The 21137-nt window shown below is 46.6% G+C and overlaps 1 protein-coding gene across 2 annotated transcripts in view; it reads left to right on the top strand.

The window, feature by feature from the left end:
• The first annotated feature begins 1003 nt into the window (after positions 1–1003).
• Positions 1004–21137, top strand: part of GALNT7 (polypeptide N-acetylgalactosaminyltransferase 7) — a 117774-nt gene continuing 97640 nt past the window's right edge. For both annotated transcript variants that reach the window (XM_060015292.1, XM_060015293.1), the window contains exon 1: positions 1004–1206. In XM_060015292.1, the coding sequence (XP_059871275.1) occupies positions 1081–1206 (126 nt within the window). In that variant the 5' untranslated portion in view covers positions 1004–1080. The remainder of the gene's footprint in view (positions 1207–21137) is intronic.

Genomic DNA, 21137 nt, shown 5'->3' with positions numbered 1-21137 from the left:
AACTTTTACCATCCTAAAACTTAAGAGAAGATATTAAACATTCTGTTCAACCTGAATTAGGCAGATACGGGGGTCACACTGATAACATAATCACGTGCATCTGGCAATAGAGGCGACTGACATCTTTGTTCGGAGATAGGGGCACAAAAATTATTTCCTCCGGCCAGGGCATCTGGCTAAACATTTGTCAATACCCTTTCCCGTGTAATGTAGGTCTCAGGCTTCTGAAAGGCTTTTGAAAAACAGAAATCAAGGAACCTCCATCAAGCGGCAAAAATCGGGTCTGAAGGAGGCGACGAGGGTGGAGTATTTTTTTTTTTGAGTATTGTTTTACAAACCCCGAAATCCTCGGTCCTAGGAATAGAAACTTAGCCCTTGAACAAGGTTGGTATTGCTTATTCCCACTAGGTTGTTTTTCTTCTAATTAGCTCTGAGACAGCGACGTACTACCCTCTTTCCAAGTAGAGCTCCTGGGGTCCGGTGATATTTGCACATCACACCTGGGCCTTTCGGATACAAATCCGGCTCCTTAAGGAGCCGTGTGAAGAAGCGAGCACAATCAATAAGGAAATATCCTCCCAGCTATAAATCAGCCACGTGGAGCTGCGGCAACGGCCGCCGCGACTTCCTGGTTTCCTTCCCGCCCGCCCCGCGGCGGGGGCCGGGGGCCCGGCGTTAAGGCCGGAGTTACAGCCCGAAAGGACAATAAAAGTTGGGGACCCGGGCAGCTTTTAGGGCTGAGCGGTGGGGCCGAGGCTGAGGACAGACCTGGGGAGAGTGTAAGTTAGTCGCATGGTAGCAGGACCTGGGGGGTCGGGTGGACAGCGGCGGGGAAGGGGCTGCGGACCGGCCGGGGGCCGCCCAGCGAGGGCGTGGGGGCGGGAGCGGCCGGGGGAGGGAGGGGAGAGCGGGGGTGGGGCGGCCCGCCAGGCGAGGGGAGTTCCGGATCGGAGGCGGGGAGGGCGGCCGCCGGGCGGCGGGGGCGGGAGGAGGAGGCGGCGAGCGCGGAGGGGGAAGGAGGGAGGGGAGAGCGGTGGCGGCGGCTGCGCCCGGCTGTGCGCCTCTCGCCGCCGGAGGAAGATGAGGCTGAAGATCGGGCTCCTCTTACGCAGTTTGCTGGTGGTGGGCAGCTTCCTGGTGCTGGTGGTCCTCTGGTCCTCCCTATCCCCGCGGCCGGACGAGCCGAGCCCGCTGAGCAGGATGAGGGTGAGTGACCCGCCCGCCCCCTCCGGCGGCGGAGAGCTGCAACTTGTTTTGTTCGCGCGCCTGGCGGGAGCGGGGTCGGCGGGTCGAGCGCGGGCTCCGCAGGTGGCGCGACGGGCGGGTGGGGGCCCCGAACCCCGCGTCCGGTCCCAGCCCCCACCGCACCTCCCCGCGCCACCCCGCCCCGCGCTGCGGGGGGGGGCTCGGTGGCCGCCCTCCGCACCTGGAACGCGGGCTGGAGGAGAGAAGGGCCGGGCCAGGACCGCCGCGGCAGCAGCCGGGGACGCGGGGCTGGTCCGGACTGCGGCCTGTGGCGCGCGCATGCCTGACGGAGGCGAGGGGCCGCGGCCGCCGCCACCGCCGGTGCGGACCAGGCCCCTGGGTCTGGCCGCCCCCGCGCGTCCGGGGCGCCCCCCTCCTCCCGGTCTCCGGCGCCCCCGGCTGCCAGCCCGGGTGGGAACGCGCGGCCCCGCCTCCGGCTCCGCGGAGAGCGCCGCCCCCTCGGCTTCGGCGCCGAGACTGGCGATGCGCGGCCGAGGCCTCGCCCAGGACCGGCCTCCCTCCGCCTCCCGCTCCCCCGCTCCCCCCCTCCCCTCCCGGCGGCCGCTCTCGCCCGCCTGCGGACCACCGCCCCGGAGCCCCCTCCATCGGCCGCCCCGTCGGGCCGGAGCCCGCCTCTCCTCCCCTCTTCCCTCCCCCGGTTGCGGCCCGGCCGCGGGGCCGCCAAACTAACTTGTGCGGTCGACGCCCGCGCCGAGGGCTCCTCCGGACGCGCTGTCCGCCGCCCGACTCTCCCGGTCTGTGGGGCTCCGTCGGCGCCCCGGGACGTGGGTGACCTGGGCCCCGGGCTGCGGCCCCGCTGACCCGGCCGCGCCCCCGGCCCGATCTGCCCGCCTTTATGGCCGCGCCCCTCCTTCCCCTGGGACGCGGGAGCCGGGGGCTCGGGGGCTGGGCAGCTGTGCTGCTTCCAGCGCCTTGTGCAAACAGCGTCTGCATTGCATCCGAGGGGTCGCCTTTATTAACTTTCCTTTTGGAAAGTTAGCGTCTGGAAGTAGAGGGAGAAGGCGTCCTTTCAACACTAAGAATCGTAGGAAGAGATTCCCTTATCTGCTCCTGCCCCTGTGATGAGGGAAGGTTTACGCTTGAGATTTACTCTTAAGTTTTAGTGTGTATTTGAAGACACAACGGCACTGGAATCTCTTTATAACGTCTGGGGTGGATTCCCGTCTAAGTCATCTGAGTTAATGGTAATAAAAAGTACCCAGTTTTCCTTTTGAATGTGTTTGTGGTTTTAAGTCCCTCAGCTCTCATGGAGTGATGGTGACCTCTTTATGATTTTGCTTCAAAATGACTTATTGAGAAAGGACGACTGAATATTGCAGTTGTTTGAAAGCATTTGTGATCAAATGGCCTTTATACTGAGAGCTAATAAAGACATAAAGATGCTATTTCCTGGGGGAAGAAATTGAGGAAAGAGTGACAGAACTAGCCATATTCAGAATGTTCTGCAGTTCAGATAACAAGTCTTCTAAAGGGGTGATGGAGCGTCAGCCCCAATGCCTATTTCCTCTGAAATATTATATTAGTGCTGGTACAAGTACTGAGCCACGAGCTCATTTAATAGCTGTAGGAGGTGGTTATAACTTGATTTTTGGTCCAACTTATTGGATAAAGTTTGTCGGTGGGTCCAGGGTAATTTCTGTCATTTGCCAAAGACTGAAGCTAGCTTTTTAAGACTTTCAAACAATTTAAGAAGAATGCTTTATGTATGTGGAGAGCCAGACCCTTTTATTAAGTTTGTGGGTAAATATTAACTAAGCAAGTTAAGGTATAGCTTATAAATCATAAAAGCATAAATAAGGGACTATTGCCTCCCTTTAATAAAAGCTAACCTAAATGTTTCTGAAATACAGCAGTAGAAGGACATCTCCTTTCGGGAAAATTCTGACTCTGATTATGATTACACATACTCCACTCACTGTGAAACACCTGCCTCTCCTTAACACTAATCCATGTATAGGGCTTTTTTGGATTCTGATAAATGGCCTGAGATAGTCTAGGACAATCCCATTTACCAAATACAGGTTATGCTTCTATTCTAGCAAGCTGGTCCTGGTGGGTCCACCCTGTGCAGGTTTTTGCCTCATACTTTCAGTGTTCCAGGCACAAAAGTCTGCCGTAGCCTGGTGCTTTTTTTTTCCTGGACTACTTCCTCCTTTAGATCTGCCCAGCAAAATGCGTCACCTGTGGTCAAGACAAGAGGAACACATTTATTTTCGCTTTCCCATCTCCGGGCCTCTTGCTGTTTCTCTGATGTGAATGATGTGAAAAGTGATCTTACCGTTCAAATTGTACTCTGTTGTATACGATTTGATTTATTCAACAAACATTTTTGAGTACCTCCCATGTCCTGGTGCTAGTTGTTAAGAAAGTACTCCTTGCTCCTAAACTCATGGATCTTGTAGGCTAGTGGGTCAAAAATCACATTAATCAAGATTTCACAAATCTGTAAATAAAAATTGTGCCACCACATGCGATGAAAAAAAAAAAAACCCACAGAGGGTAAGAAAATGGAGGAACTTGGTCATATGAAACCTTACCTGAAGAAATGGCTTTTGAGTTGAAATCTGCAGATTTGAAGAAGAGTCATTGTTGATCTGGGTATGGGAGGGGGACACCCCTGAGAGGGAAAAGTATGTGCAAAGGTCCTGAGGTGGGAGGTAGCATGGTGAGCTGAGGAAGTGGAAGAAGGCCAGCGTAATTACAAGATGGAGGGCGAGGGTTCAGAGAGACCATGCCAGGAATCAGGTCTTTAGAGCAGCCATTAACTCCAAGGATGGAGCTCGTTGAAGGATTTTTAAATAGGGGAGAGGTGGGCTGAGATTTGTGCTTTGAAAAGACCACTCTAGCTGAATTGGTTTAGAGCAGATAGGAATCCTGTTGGAGGTTATAATAGCCCAGGTGAAACGTGATGTTGATGGCATTGGCAGGGTGACGGTGGAAGGAGAGAAAAGTCAGTTGATTCAAGAGCTATTAAACGAAGATGCAGAGGCACCAGGACTAGGTGTCTGCATGTGGGAGTGAAGGAGAAGGAAGGTGTCCAGAGGCACCCGATAGGCGGTAGAAGGATGACAGATTGTTTATTACATGGAAGGTTCTGAAGACAAAATCCATACGTTCTGATGTTATGTTTTATGGTTATAATGGGAAGGCTTATCATCTTAGGCTTTGTCCTCTGAATATTTTAAGGTCAGCATTTATTAAAACCATCTGTTTAGCACTTGCAAAGCGTAGACAGTACCTTTAATTAATAAATTATAGTATTTCCCAGACCATTCTCCCGGGTTTCGGCGCTGAGTGTTTAACGTTGAATCATTAGTCTCTGAAAATACAGGTCTGGAATGGAGATGTTGAAAGACCTTCAGTGGCTCTTTAACAGCAAATTCAGTACTCGTGAGAAGCTGCATGTAAACCGGCAGCTCTCTGTGTGTGCAAATGTTACTTGACTCAAACTATTAATGCCACTTAGGCACAGAGCATCCATTGCTAGATGGAGAGGTTTTATGGGATAAGCTAAGACCAGTGGGAAGGAACATTGCTTAATGAGGCTGTGACTGAATTGATCACCCAGTCAGTCAGGTTCTACCTTAACAAAGCCTTTTATCTCAGCGATGATCCGCTGCAACCAGAAAAGCTCTGCCCTTGACCATGAGATTTCTGTTTCAAATGGAAGCTTGTTTATTAGGGATAGAGCTATCACTTAGAAGAAATGTAGTGTCTTAAGAGGTCACTGTTGTTTCAGTTCCCCAAGTGAAATGCCCTGGGATTAGCTTTCATTTCATTTTGCTGTCCTCCCCCACCCTTGCAGTTAAAAACTCCCTGATTACCAAGTCTAAGAAATGTAGGCTCCATAGGCCTCCCGAAATTAATGCTGAGTTTTGCATACACGTGCGTTCCTCTGGGCGGCTGAGAATCAGAAGCTTTCAGGTTTCTTAAAGGTACCTGCGAAGCACTGAGTCCTTGGGAGGCAGAATGCCTGTTTCCTGCCCATGGAATTTCTCCCTCGTCTTCCATGGTGCTGAAGCACTCATTACACCCTGGAAATGCAAACATTCCCGAGAATTGCTGTATCTGCCATTCTGTGGAAGTGTTTCCCGTCCAGTGCTGGAAGGTCAGGCATCAATCCTGTTACTACCACCCCCCTTCCCCCACTGAGAATACCAAGACAGTCTCAAGGAAAAGTCCCTGTTCTTAAAGGGATCACATCCTAGTTGAAAAAAAGGATGCAGCACCCACATGGCCTGGGCTCCTTCTCCATCCTTACTCTGGTAGCTGGGTAAGGAAACCTCGCTATGGGAACTGTCGCAGGACGTTTCCTTAGCGGGTGGTGAAGGCTTAGAATAGCCATTCGGGGAGTGCACAATTATTAGTAAAAAAAAAAAAAAGAATGGAAACTGTTGAGCTGTTGAATCTGGGTAACTATTTTGTGATGGGGTCGGCTGCGTGGAATGGGAGGTAAGGTGTGGGCTTCGATTTGTTAATAGTGAATTAGAGGCAGGGAGAAAGAAAGGAATGCATCGTGAATGAACATCACAATTCTGAGCTTGGGCCATTTGTAAACAGAATATTTGTAACTTCTAACTTGATTTGTTAAAAAAAAGGTTGGTCAGGAAGATTTGAACAGCTGGTGACTATTGGAACATGGTTGCGATTATTCAGCTCCAACCTCGACTGTTGCCTTTGTTCATCTTTTAGATTCTAATTTTCATCCCTGAAGAATGAATGTACAATCTGACAGAAGAAGAAAAGCAGTGAAATCCAGAATTTAAAATTTCTAGAGTAGAACGGACACAGCCTGAGGCTATGAAAGGAATGATTTTATGGTTGGAGTTCCTGTGGTGGAAGAGGGAAGGGTGAGAAGGTAGAATATGTGTTAACCACGTGGACAGAATTCTGTGAGAATTGGGAGATGTGTTTGTACTGTAAACATGGCTGTCATTCACTCAACAGACAGTTCGAATATCCCTTGAGTGTTTACTAAGCACCATTGGTGGCTCCAGGCCTCGGAGAGGCTATGCTGGAGAGGAAGTAGAAAGCTTTGGCGGAAGGAAAATGCTACTCAGGTCATGACCTACTAACCACACAGAAGGTGTTGGTCCATAAGAACAGTCATTCTCTTTCCATTCAGGAATCAGGCCTTGTTACCACACCTCCCAGCCTCCAACCTTCCACCTGCTCTAAACAGTGAATCGAGGAAACTGGAGGTACTGGGCTGGCGCCGGGGATGCAGGGGTGTTGAGGACACGGGCTCCATTTCCTCTCACACGCGAGGGTGTCACCGCCACCCAGAGGTTCCTCCCCAGCTGCAGGAGGTGGATGCTCGGAGGCCAGAGCCCGGCATTCAGCTCCACCTGGAGCGTCGGTGGGGTTCCGACAGGGTTCCAGACAGTAGGAATGTGGTGAGACCAGAGGGAAGGCCGACAAGTGGTGGAACTGGAGGTTGGAAAAGTAAGTTGAGGCCCTGTTTTGAAGGTATTGAATGGCAGGCTGAGGAATTGGGTTGGGGTTTTACTAATTCAGCAGTAAGAGCAGCTTTTTGGAAGCTTTTGGAAGGGAGTTGGGGAGTGGTGACGTTCAGCTGCTGATTCCCTGAGTCAAGGATTCAAAAACACCTGTGGTCTATGAAGTACCATCTACTGCTCTAGACATTGGAGGTACTATAAAGTAGCAAAAAAAACGCTGTCATAACAGATCACATCTGTGAGTCCTTTGTGCCAGGTCAGCATTCTGCGTGTGTGGTGTTAATTGTAGCAATAACCCTCCCATGCAGTCTGATGTAATCCTCACTGAGTTACAGAGCCTTGAACCCTGCCCAAGGTCATTTACACAGTCAGTCTCAGCACAGTCCTGACTTCTGCTGTGCCCTCTGACCTCCCGCAGATTTTAACAACACAGATGAGCTCCTGTGGACACCATTGAAGGGGCCCGCAGAGACGCTGGCGAGGTCATCTCACACGGAGAGAAGCATGTGAGGCGCTGGCGGAGGGGAAGGGCCCAGGACCCCGCGGGGGAGGCGGGGAACGTGATGGCTGAGCTGAGTCCCGGATGTAGCTCTCCGGAAAGAGCCTCTCCAGCCGAGGGGACAGGCGGGGCTGCCCTGAGGGTGGAGGAGGCAGGAATGCATGAGAAGTAGATAGAAGGCCAGCTCGGTGGTGGTGGGAGCTGGGTGCGTCGATGCTCTGGGCTGGGTGATGAATTACGTGGTCATCGCACCAGGCATTGTCCTAGATAAACAACACGAGTAATTACCTTTCTGCCTCAGGTCTGTGCGCCAGACGCACGAATAACAGTTGCAGGGGGTGAGAGGAGGGTCGTACTAGCTACTGGGTCCCCGGGTCACAGGGAAAGCAGCGTCCGGCCACGGGGTGGGGTGCAGTCAGAGCGGTCCCCGGGAGAGCAGGTCCGACGGTGAGCGCGGGGACAGGGCCTGGGCACGCAGAAGCAGGAAAGATCGCGGCAGACCCTGGGGAATGGTGGCTAGAAGAGTGGGTCGGGGCCCGGAGGGATGGAAGAGAGCTTGGCGAGAGAAACGGAGACTGAGCCCTGAAACACTGAGTACTGTGAATGGTTCCGGCTGGCTCCGAGGAGTGATCTGGGAGCGGTGCCTAGGCCAGATTTCCGTGAGGAGAGAAATGTCCCTGTAGCTCATGCTGAGCCTAAACCGGGAGGGGGACCAAGGAAATGAATATGTGGGGAGAGAGATGATGATGACGGTAAGGTTAGCGGTGTGGCCGGTTGGAGGAGGGGCTGTGCTGGTGGAACGGGCAGGGAGGATGCTGATGCCTCAGAAGGAACAGAACCGACTGAAGCGGCAGTTCTCAACCTTGAGCAGGAATCAGAGTCGCCCAGAGTGTCTTAAAACCCGGGTCATCTGGCGTCCTGCCCGCACTTTCTGATTCAGGAGGTCTGGGGTGGGGCAGAGAATTTGCGCTGCTAACTGTTCCCAGGTGATGCTGCTGCTGGCCCAGGGACCAGACTTGGCGAAGTGCTGGTCTAGAGCACAAGTAGAGTTGGGGGTCCGTAAGACAGAACATTTGTGCGGTTTGGGCATAAAGTGCTTACAGGCCACAGGTCAGTGGTGTGGAGGTGTCTGCTGGGTAGATGGAGCCCAGAACGGGCATCAGACCTGGATGCAAAGTGTGAGCTCCTGGGTAGGAGCCCAGCTCCAGTCTGGGGCCTGGGTACTGGAGTGGTAGCTTAGGGCGTGGACGGAGGAGAAAAACGTGGGCATGAAAGAGGAACGGGGGAAATGCCAGGAAAGGTGAAAGAGGGCTCAGGGCAGAAGTCAGATGACTTGGAGAGTCTTGCCCGACCACCAGCAATTCCAAGTGCCACAGCATTTGACCAAGAACTGATGAGAACGAAGGATGTAGTGAGCGGCCGTGGAAGCAGGAACACCTGCCGCTGCGCCACCCCCTGGCACCTGGGGTAGAGGAGGGCCTGCAGCACATCTCGGTAAATGCGATGCCCAGGAACATTGGCTCAGGTAAAAAAAGAAGTTCAAGTGGTGAACACTCATCTTCCCTAGGGGAAAACTACAAATCGAGAAAGGGTTTTACTAGAGAGCCGTGAGTACCGAAGAGGACTTCCCCCACATTTGGGGTTATCTCTGTTCTGCCTTAATTAGGCCTCTCACCCCCACCTCGTGTGTGTATAGAGACACAGGTGTCCATATGTTTTAAGCTGAACCACAGTCATGTAATTTTGATAATGTAGACTATATATACACATTGTATTAAAATATGATAATACATATTAGGCATTTGGGGCATTCTTTTAGTCTGAAATCCAGGTAACTTGGAAAGCTGTGATTAGAACATTGGAGGTACTATAAAGTAGTAAAAAACAACAACAGTCCAGTATAATATACTGCAGGGTACAGGGTACATTTTAATATGTGAAGTTGGGAAAGGAATTTTATCCTGAGAATATTAGGCAATTTTCAGTTTGTAATAATACATTAATTTGGCTGATGTGTAACTAAATGAAGAAACAATAGCAAAACTGTAGGCTCAGCATTTCAGTGATGTTGGTTTTTTGAAATGAGGTCTACGGTTTAATTCTGGTTCAGTGCTATGATCCTAAAAGCAACCCTGAGACAAGTTGAACTGCACTTACCCAGGGCTTCGGTCTTTTTTGGAGAGGGGAGAAGTAACTTGCAGTTGCTTCATTTGGTAAAAATCCTGAATATTTTCAAAATGAGAAATGTTCTCATTTTTGCTCCATTATAAATTCCCTTCTGGGCTCCCCGGCCTTTGTAGTGTTTTAAAGTGTGGCTCCCAAGAAGCATTTAAACATGCCAGTAGGGATGCCTGATCCCAACTCACTGAGTGTAAGAACGGCTACAGTGAAACTTGAGGAAAACCTTAACTTTGCATTATCTAATTAGGTTTGTAGAATTGCTGTAGAACAGCCTGGTTTCCGAAGTTTAGAAGGTCAATTAGCTGCAGTATTATATCAATACCAACGAGCCTGCTAAGAGGCTTCCATGCCAAGCAATTGGAATATGTTATTACCAAGGATGTTTTAAACTGGATGAATTAAAATTAAATCACATACTATTGGGAGCAGTTCTGTGTGAGAATAGAATAGCAGAGATGACCTCATCTCTTTTTTTTCCCCCATCCTTAATCTTTTATTGAGCCCCTGGGTTTAAGAATACATTTGGGCCTCAGGAGGATGCTGCTCTCCTCAGCAGTAAACTACATGTTCAGTGATTATCCGGCTTAATTTTAGCATCTGTAGTTCTTATCTTTATAAACTATTTTATAAGGTGCTTTAAGATTGAGGTATTCACTGGTAATGTGTACACCTTATAAAAAGAGTTGGTATTTAAAGAGTAAGTATGTCTTAAAGAAACATTAAGTGAGACATTGCCAAAACTTTTTTGTCACTCTTATGAGATGGTGGGTGTGCCAGCGTTTTTATTTATGAGATTGTCTGTAATTATCCTTTGACTCTTGATTTTCCCTTTTGATAAAAATACCAGAAGAAGGAGAAAACCCTGTGAGAAGATGCTCTGATGAGAGTGAGCAAGGCTTGAAGGTAGCTTCACAAGGGTGTGAATGTCTGACTCTTCCAGCTGGAACCCTTCATTGCGAACCAACCCAGCTACTGAGTCCAGCTACTGAAGTGAAACAGTAGACTCAGGTTCTTAGTGCAGGATAAGATACACTTGTGAACAGTTTTACAGAATTTTAAGAATTACACTTGTTGAGAAGTGACATCGTAACATGAACGCAATATCTTTATGCTTCTGTGAGAACTTTTTTGATAAATTCTTTAGAAAGGCAAAACAGAAAAAAAAAAAAAATAGAACAAGTTACAATAGTATGTTAACAAAGTCCCTGGTCATGCTATTTGAATGTGCTCTAGAGGTTCTTTACTTGTCAGCATTTACTATAATACTTCAAATAATTTTATTCTGCTGAATTTAAAGTAAATATTTCATATACATATTATTAACGTCTCTTATTGGAAAAGTAGTTCCCTTATAACCCCAGCAGAAACCAAAGTGATCCATATACTTAAGTGAGTCATGTGAGCCTCATTTTGCCAGAATGTATCAAAGATACCCGGATAAAGATGTCCAGATACAGAAAATCAGAAGGGAGATTCTGCTGCTACTCAGATTTATAAATGGTTCATTAGGCACTTGTATAAACGTTTCAAAAATGACTTAGGAAAGTGGGGTTAAGTCAATTAAGATATTTTTGTTTGCTTGATTGTTTAATGCTGCTAAGAAAAATATGTTTGTGATGGGAAATATTTGCCTAGAAAAATTTATATATTTTTCTAGGCAAATATTTATAAATTTTTATAAATTTATAAAATTTATATAAATTTATATAAATTTATATAAATTTATAAATTTATAAATTTATATATATATAAATTTATATATATATTTATATTATACTGGACTGGAGTTGTTGGTCAGCAATGGCCCGTGTACCTGAGAAATCAAAGGTTGACTTTATACAGCCGTTTGAAAACTTGTCTTAGACATTTTCTACAATTCTTAGGTATAGGTTTTAATTCTGCTTACTTGGGGTGATTTAAATCCAGCCCCTTTCTCCCAATATTTCATCATGCAATTTAATATTTTACCATGCAATTCTTATTAGACAATTTGATCATCATACTTCTTAATATTTAACTAATCTGACAGAATTAGCCTTTTTAGTCTCTAGTACAGCAAGGTGTCCCATGTAAGTCTTAGTATTTGTTACCTTGACAATGTGTAGGATTTTACATCCTTTCTTTTAAAAGAAAGTGTTTTAAACCCCCTATTCAAAAATCTGCTAACTCTTGCCAGAGTGTTTAAAATGAATTAAAAAATCCATTAGAGTTTTTGGCAAATAAGCTCTCAATTATACAGAACAAATGAGTACAAAGTGCTTTTTAGAGTAATGGAATGGAAATGACTGAAATCTCATTAAGTTACACATGCAGATTTTTCTACTCTGGTAGAGGGTTTAGTTTTTTAAGCTAAAAGATCACTGTCAAGATTGGAAGTTTTGATCACTTAAAATATATAATTACATTTTAGCATTTAAGCAAAGGATTGATAGAATGGGGAAATATAGGCATGCAGTTTCATTAACTTGCTCTGCGTGATGGACTCGGGGAAATTCGAAGTCCAGTATTTACAAAAGAATCCTGTGGGGGACTTCCCTGGTGGCGCAGTGGTTAAGAATCTGCCTGCTAATGCAGGGGACACAGGTTCAAGCCCTGGTCCGGGAAGATCCCACATGCTGCGGAGCAAGTAAGCCCGTGTGCCACAACTACTGAGCCTGCGCTCTAGAGCCTGTGAGCCACAACAACTGAGCCCATGCACTGCAACTACTGAAACCCACGTGCTCTAGGGCCCATGTGCTGCAACTACTGAGCCCGCGTGCCGCAACTATTGAGCCCGCGTGCTGCAACTACTGAAGCCTACACACCTAGAGCCCGTGCTCCGCAATGAGAGAAGCCACCGCAATGAAAAGCCCACGCACCGCAAGGATGAGTAGCCCCCGCTCGCCGCAACTAGAGAAAGCCTGCACACAGCAACGAAGACCCAGTGCATCCAAACAAAATAAAAGTTAAATTAAAAAAAAAAAAGTTTACACGAGAGTGTTTCCATTGTGGTGGCCAATTAAAATAAATTTGCTTACAGTCCAGGGAGATCTTAGTGGGTAGTCAAGAGAAAAATACTTTTAGCAAATAGTTTTCTAAAATTCTCTATTCTAAAAATGTGCTAAAAGAGGATGATTTCCAAGTACCTTGGTGTTTTAAAGGAATACATTTTCTGTGTGAAATTGAGATAACTCTTAGGCTTCTTTTTGTAATTAGCATTTAGACTCCAAACCATGGCACATATAACTTCTATTTTTTTTTTTTTTTTGCGTTATGTGGGCCTCTCACTGTCGTGGCCTCTCTCGTTGCGGAGCACAGGCTCCGGACATGTTGGCTCAGCGGCCATGGCTTATGGGCCTAGCCGCTCTGCGGCATGTGGGATCTTCCTGGACCAGGGCACGAACCCGTGTCCCCTGCATCGGCAGGTGGACTCTCAACCACTGCGCCACCAGGGAAGCCCATAACTTCTATTTTAAAATAAATGTAGAGCACACGTAAGCACAGTTGTTAACCTCGAAAACTTTGAAGAGCGACATCAAACCTGCAAAGATGATAGAGCCCCAAATGCCAGGCTTTCCCCAGGTTCTGCTTGCTTCCCAGCTTGAGTAAAGAGGCACTGGCGTGGCCTGAAGTATGTGTCAGAGGACGTGTGTTCTACACGGGTATTCTCAGATTCTCTCTCCAGCGTCCCCTTTGAAATCTGAGGAAGGCTTTAATGAACGTGGTTTCATTTTCCTTTCCATGAGTTACTGCCGCAGGAAGAGTGCCAGCCTGTACCTGTGACTGAATGGAAGAAAATTGCAGCCAGAGTCTAATAAATAGTTTCACAGTGTACAGTCCTGTTTCCTAAGAGGCAGTTGTCATCCTTGATCTCTGCTCAGTTAACTGGTAACACTAAGAGAAAAGTAGACGCTAAAATCTTTGTTCTGTGTTGGCAAAAATCACTTCCTGAAGATAAAGTGAGTGGCTTGTAACCTGTGTTCTGATTTGCATCTCCTTCGTTAACTTAAATAACAGGTACTTGTGTTTGAAAGCAAACATCTCTGTGTAGTGATTTATGGCTTAGAAGGATAGATACAATGCAGAAAGAGTAGCCAAAAGGAAATAGTCGTGACAGTTAAGGAAGAGATGATTTTTAATATTACAGAAAAGCAAACTTAAGGTAACAGCAAAGGTAATATATTTGTATTTGTTCAGCATTTTTGTTTCCTAGTGAATTGCCATACCTTTTCTACAGTTTTTTCAGTTCTTCATGAAAACTGAAATCTGTTCAACTACTTTTTCCTCCCTTGGGACAGGGGATTTCCTTCTCTGGTTATGAGACATTTATGGAGTGGTTGGTCGGTGTCTTTGGGTCCCAGTGGGTGCCAAATGTGAGAATAATTCCTTCAGGGTTAAAAACGTCAGTCATATATTTTATTGACCACTGAGTAGCTAGAAAAATCCAGCCTGCCATTTGGGCACCCAGCATGTTGCCTCTGAATGGTGAGGCCAGCAGCTTACTCAGAATTTTTTTTAACACACAGAGGTTGCATTTTCTGAAAATACCCAATTCTTTTAAAGATAACTGAACCTTCACAGTCGTCTGTTCTACCCATAACTCTTGTGATGAGTCAGTGCTAATGATAAAATAAAATTTCCTTTTTAAAATTACAGACAATGAAATGAACCTTTTCTCTCTCTCTTTTTAACCTTTTTGCTCTTTCTGTTACTGCTGTGCATCCTCTCCCCACAACTCTTACATGCCTCACTTTTTTTTTTTAACAAGATGCTCTAAGAAGCTGTTTCATCTTGTGAACTATTGACTTGGAATGGAAGTAACATTAGAGATTTGCTTTTCTTGTAGGAGATTCCTTTCTGCCAAAGGACTGCAGATTTTCCTTGGTTGGCATGGGCTTAAAATTTTAAATCGCCTCATATATGCAGTGACGAAATTCGAATCAAATTTAAATTACTAAGTGGAGCGTGCAACGTTACTTGCTAACATTTTTGAAAAAAAATTTTTAAACCATGCTATTGGTACTTTGACATGTTAATACCCTGCAAGTGGAAGTTTCAATCGACTTCTCTCCATTCCCACCATCTCTCATCAGGTGACAAATTATCCACTTGTCAGAGTCTTTAGGTGGTAAAAAAAAAAAAAAAATCAGAAAATGTGCAGTGCCATATTAGGTCGGGTCCCTGATTTGTTTCTCGTGCCTTCCATTTAGATGTATATTTGATTCACTTGCTTCCTAAATCCATGGGACAGTGCTGCTACTCATAGCTGTTTTTATTTAGGATATCACAGGTGTACGTTTAAAAACATATTTGTAGGGCTTCCCTGGTGGTGCAGTGGTTGAGAGTCCGCCTGCCGATGCAGGGGACGCGGGTTCGTACCCCGGTCCGGGAGGATCCCACGTGCCGCGGAGCGGCTGGGCCCGTGAGCCATGGCCGCTGAGCCTGCGCGTCCGGAGCCTGTGCTCCGCAACGGGAGAGGCCACAACAGTGAGAGGCCCGCGTACCGCAAAAAAAAAAAAAATATATTTGTAATAGTGACTGACACCCAGAAAAGTAAAACAACAAACAAAGCCAGCAGGCTTTGACTGGTTTGTGGTGAAGCAGAAAGCCAGAGAAATCTGCATTCCGATCTGCTCACCACCACTCGGAATCCCCTTTGCCCGCCCAGAGAATGTCGAGTGTGTTCAGGGAGTGGACGGCGGGTCCATCGGGGGCCCCTGGGGTGTTGAAAGGACCCATCTCCTAGATGCCAGACTTACTGCTGCAGCGAAGGTTAGTGAGTATCAGAAAGAAAGGTGGGAAAACTCAGTTTGGGGACGGAAAGCTAGCGTTATTTGGGATTTATACGACTACAGTTTCTTCTCTGAGAGACTTCCCTGAGGTTCTAAGGCTACTGGGCCTACATCTGGATGATTTACAAGGCTTTGTAAATGCTTCCTGTCCCGGGCGTTGTAAGGAATTAAAATGTATTGGGTATTTGGCCCAAGCGGAAGAGACCTGAAGCCCAGGAATACTCGGCTTAGAATTTCGCCGTGTAGGCCAGTCACCAGGAGGTAGTGGAGGTCACGTCTGTGCTGTGGGGAAGTTTATTTCCTGGTGCAGCCTCAGAGCCTACCCAACTCCTGATCGTAACGTTTCTGTCGTGTAAACTGTGTGCCAGGCAAGTAAGGACAAGCCCTGTTTAGGGTCCAGACATTCGGTAGCCTCGTGGTTTTGAAATAATCTGATACTTCACTGGTGGTTTCTTCTGACTCTGTCACTGAGATTATGAAAAACCCAAATCAGTGCAGAATTAATGAGAAAAGATTCCTAGGGAAGGCGCACTGAAGTGGATTACAGCATTCCTTCCAGGGCTTGGGGCAGGGCAGAGAGTGTGAACCGGGAGAGGTGGGAAGACGCGCCACGGAAAGGGGAGGCGTTCTGTTGAGGCTCAGGGTCCTGGGGGGAGGGGAAGGATGGGGCCCTCACCCTACGTCCGTGTTGATAACTATGGCTGTTAATCCCCTCGAATACTGAGTATCCTGGGGGAATTCTGCTGATGATTAATTTATCTCCTGGCTCGTAGAGCAGGAAGCTGCGCCAAGCAAGCTGGAGATTAAAAGCGAAAGCTGACATCAAGCCGTCAGTCACATGGTAAAAGTGGCACGTGGACCCTGGGTTGAAGGTGGTCTTGGCCTGGGGACGGCTTCTCCCAGCCTCCTTACCCTCGTCCGGGAAGTAGACCCAGGATCTGCCCCAGCGCTGCCCTTGGGCTTCCATCAGGCCTCCCGTGTCGGAGCCCCCGGGGCCGGGTTAACCTGCAGTGTCGCACATCTTGTTTTCTCTTTCTTCCGTCCCTTCCTCCTCCTCCTTGGAAGAGCATAATAATTCCTGTGTCGTTGCGAGAGTTGCTTAAAAGAATGATAATACTTACGTTATGCAAATTTGTTATGAATTCCTTATTTTGAATTATTAGTGAAAAGGGGATGAGTATCCTAGACTTCAGACTTCTGCCTTAAAAGTTATGCCCTTTGGTGAACTCATATTCTAAAATGGGGAGAGAGGAAAAGGCTATCATTTATTTATTTACTTGTGAGTCACACTTTTCTCCTGAAGGAAATGCATGTTCACATACCCACATTTTCACCGTAAGCAGCTTCGCTGTAGGCTTCTTTGCCACATAACAAGTGGCCGTCAGGCAGTTTTACCTTGAATGATAAAATAACTGCTTGGCAGTTTTTGGTTTGATGGTTTGGTTTCAACTGGTCGAAATGTGGTAGCAGTTCTTCCCGTTAGGACCACATTGGTGGCCTTAAGCCGACAATTTGCCCTGAGAGATGGTTTCTTAGTTTGATGCACACCACGGTTGACATGAGATACAACCAGTTATTTGAGCAGTATTGCCATGGTCTACACACATTTTTAATATACTCAAATATTTTGTACTTCACAATGAAGTCTTTTTAATTTAGTTATTCATTTGTCACGTTTCACTGTCTTTTTTCATGCCCCTCTTGGTTTTTTTTTGGTATTTTTGTTTCTTGTTATTTTATGTTCTACTGCAAAATAGCCAATTCGTTATGAGGCAAAAATGTTTGCGGCAAAAGTACCTAGAACCATACGTTCACTGTAGAAAATATAAAAATGTGAAAGAAAATAGGAAACTAAAAATCACCTGTAATCCATCTTACTCAAAGCTAATTATTATGATCTGTCTGGTGTATTCCTTGCTCAAATTTAAGCATTTATAGACAAAGACCTTATATGTACTACTTTGTGGATTGCCTTTTTTATTTTACTGTAGAAATATTTTAATTTATATATTGTTTCTAGGATATATACTGTTTTGTAAGGTAATCTTTTAGCACTTGGTCATTTTAGTGTGGAGGTGATTTAAGGAAAGAGGACATGAGGGAAATATGCTGGAAATTGCAGACCCTACACTGTCGTGTGCATCACATTTGCAAAGTTGTTTTTCCACCTGCCCCTTCCAAAAAAGAAAAAAGGCATCGATATGATTCTGAGTTGTGTTGGATGGTTTATAAAAGTTGCTGTTTAAACTCATTTTGGGTGTGTCCTGGCTAAGCCAGCGGTTAAATGGAGCTGGACGAGCAGCTGGTCTGTGCAGGACGCTCATCCCACTGTCTCTCATACTTTTCCCCAGCACCGTCCACACTAGTTTTGAGTTGTGGCTGCTAAACACTCTGAGCTTTTAAACCTCTGCTTAGTGAATGAGTAGTAAGAAATCTAAGTCACTGCCCTGGGGTTAATTATGAGGCTCAGTAAAGACGTTGTTAGCTTTACTAACCCTGATCCTATTGTCTCTGAGCTGTGAAGACTCATTTTTCTTTTTACTGATTCAGCTCTGCCACTTCTGGATTTTTCTCAAATACTCTTCTCTATATTAGGAACATTTAAAAATGAGAATTATGCCCTTTTAATCCTTGCATAGTTGGACTACGCCTTTCACTGTGCAGTGATAAGGCTTTTCTTTTCTATGACCTTGAATCTTATTTTAAGCACACACATACATATTGTTTATTTATTTGTGTGTGTGTGTATATATATATATATATAAAATAATAGGTCAGCACTGTCTCTCCTCACCCAGAATTCTAGTCTGAAAATGGATTGGTGAGCATCAAATACTAATCAGGAACTTTTATTGAATTCTTACTATGCTCCCCTCTAGGCTTGTCCACATTCTCAATTTAATCTTCTGACATTTTACAGATGAGGAAAGTTGTGACTTAGAGAAATTAAACGCCTTGCCCGAGGTCACTGGCCTCGTAAGTAGTGGAACCAGAGTTCAAACCCAGCCCACCCTCTCCGGTGGGATCCAGTACCACCCAGTGGCACTTCCTGAACTGTGTACTGTGAACCAAGATGTACTAGCAGGAGTTACTTCCAAGATTTCTTGGGCCAATAAGGCTGAGAACTGTTTCATGTTATATCAGCCCCTTAGAGGCTCACAGTGTACATTGGATTGTTAAAAGCTCTGAAGAGTCCCATAGGAAGTAAACTTAGAGATTTCATCTCGTCTTTCACAAAGGGACCTGGTCACTGACTCAGTCTCTAGAGAATGCTGGCATCCGGAGAGTACAGGCTGCTGGAGCTGGATCAAAGTGACAGAGCTCCCGGGGGACCAGAGGGCCAGTGCTCTTCCTCTAGGGAGGACCCCTCTTCCAGGGAGCACTCGGCACCCGGGCTTGCCCCTGTGTTGCTTTCCAGCGGGACACAACTCCCTGATCTTGCTGCATTATTCATCCAACATGACTTCAGTTCTGTTGTAAATTCTCATACACAGCACGTATTTCACAATTACAGAAAAATCCTACCGATCAGTTCAAAGAGGTTTCTTAGAACAGCCATGCTTGGCCGTCACCGACGTCCTGCCCCACTGCCTGAGCAGCCCGATGAGTCTAAGTATTTATATTTAAGAATTTCTTTTATCCTGGGAATCCCAGCATAAGTGGTTCTTTGACTTGGGTTGTGAGACAAATCGTTTTAAGTATAACCCATATTAGATTGCTATTCATGTGGAATTAGATGTCCAGTGTATAAATTATGTTTCAGCTACTGGAAACTCATATCATGAAAATATCAAACCACGTCCCCTAAACCAAATAAACTGCTTTTACAGACATTTTACAGGCACAGAAAATCAAAGATGCATCATATTTGTTTTGTGGATAAATTTTTCTGCACAGGCAAGGTTGAGTGAAACTTCTAATTTTAAAGTATGAGTCTAATAAGGTTCACACTGAAAGTACTACCTTTTCTTTTGGAAACTGCCTGCAGTAATCATGGATAGTCTTCCTGTGCTCCAGGGAACTTCTGTGTACAAAATTACCATCATCTGTCTTGAGCGTGTTCACTGCATATTCAGTGTGCATGATGCCTCTGGATGTCTTTGAGACAGAGGACTCCTGCCACCATCCCAGCCTTCCCTGGGGAAATGGGGGAGGCAGATCAGAGGTTCAGGTGTCACTGGGCCCCCCTGGTTCCACGTGAATGTGAAGACATGGCAATTAGATATTTGGGGTCTGTATCAAAATACAGATTTGACTGCTGTAACAGAAATCTAAAAATTTAGGGGTTCTCCTCCTACATAAATACCCAGACTGACCAGCCATCCTCCGCGGTCCTGCGTGACATCATCGAGATCTGTGCCCCTTCTGCCTTGTTGCTCTGTCATTCCCTCGTGGTCTAGAATGCATCCCTGCGGTGGGAAGGATGGAAGCAGAAAGGGGTTGCCACTCCATCTGTAGTATCACCTTCAGCTACATTCCACTGGCCTACTATCCTCACTCTGAGGGATGTTGGAAATGTATCTTTATTCTGGGTGGCCACATGCATGGATAGAGCTCCAAGGTTAGGAGGTGGTTAATTCTGAGAGGGAAGAGGAGAAAGGAAATTGGAAGTAGTGGTCTTTGCCACAGAGTAATAGCATGTAAGCTTTTTAAGGATAAAGTTGTAAATCAGGGGTCAAAAGCCCCTTGTCACTCAACCTTTGGCTTCTACCTAACTTCCCCTTCCCTGGAAAGATCACCTTGGTTTTGGTAGCTGCTGTATGTTTGATCTTCTTACCCAAACGTAAAATCTGTGACTTTTTGTATCACTTGATTAACTGTTGGTTCTGAGACTCTCAGGCTTGTCTGCTAAGCTCACATCAATAGGAGAAAGTTTTAAGTTCCTCTTATGCACCTGTAATCACCAAGCGGCACTTTTAACATAGTGTTATCACATTGAATTACTGTGGTAATTAATTTATCACATTAAAATCCTGTTCTTTTGTTTGTTAGATTGTTAATACATTAAATGGTTTCTTGGTCTCTTTTTTCTGCTAACTGGATCAGTCCCCCCTCCCTGCATCGGGAGGGACACTTTATCCACTGTCAGAAACGTGGGGAGGATGAAAGGGGGAGTGGGAGTATCAGAATTTAGCAGCTCACAGGAGGGGAGGGCCCAGCTAGTTGGGGATCAGATCTCAGGGGTGGCCTGGTGAGGGCCCTGGCCTGTTGTATCTCTAGAACGTCATGAGGCTGTTTTGGGGGTCAGGGCTGGGTGGGATAAATGCTGGAATCTGGAACCACACCAGCTGCTGTGGCGAAGGGCTTTTACTCGGAGAGCAAGCAAAGTAGGGATCTCTTGTGCCAGCCTTCCTGCCGCCCTGGAGCGCTTCCTGTTGCCAAGGCCTAAAGGGAGAAGAGTTTGTAGAGGTCCTGATGCCAGGGTGGAATAGAGAAGGGAGGGTTGGGGCCGAGAAGACAGTGGTTTAATGACCAGCACGGTACTTCCTGGATATAAAGTCTCCCTTTGGGACCTTCCTCCTGGAAGGGTTTGGGCCAAACAGCGCCGAGAGAGAAATCAGGGAGTAGGTCTGGACTGGCCCCGAGGTGGATCTGACTTCCCAGTGAGACAAGAATAGGCTTTCTTTTCCAGATGCCCTACCTGCATGCACAGGTCTCGCGCTGTCTCACACCTGGACCCCCGGTGTGTTCACGTGAGAGAGCTCACCTCCATCCTCACAGCCTCAGAGTTAAGGACGCAGCTTGGATTTTCCTTTCTTTCCTTTCGAAACCTGTTATGAAGCTACTATTTATACATCTCCTTGAGTCTTTCTTGAGTTTATTTCCAGGGTCTGTGGCTCACTTAAAAACGACTTAAACTTTGTCGGTGTCTTGCATTTTGCTGGGCCTTGAAACAAAGATGATGAGGCTGCACGCTCCGTCCCCAGGGGGGTAACAGCCTAGTTTGTGGAACAAGGTGAA

The sequence above is a fragment of the Delphinus delphis genome, chromosome 6 (assembly GCF_949987515.2).
Source record: "Delphinus delphis chromosome 6, mDelDel1.2, whole genome shotgun sequence".
NCBI classification, from domain to species: domain Eukaryota; kingdom Metazoa; phylum Chordata; class Mammalia; order Artiodactyla; family Delphinidae; genus Delphinus; species Delphinus delphis.
The sequence above is the reverse complement of the archived record's forward strand: the minus strand, read 5'-3'. Positions and strand labels throughout refer to the sequence as shown.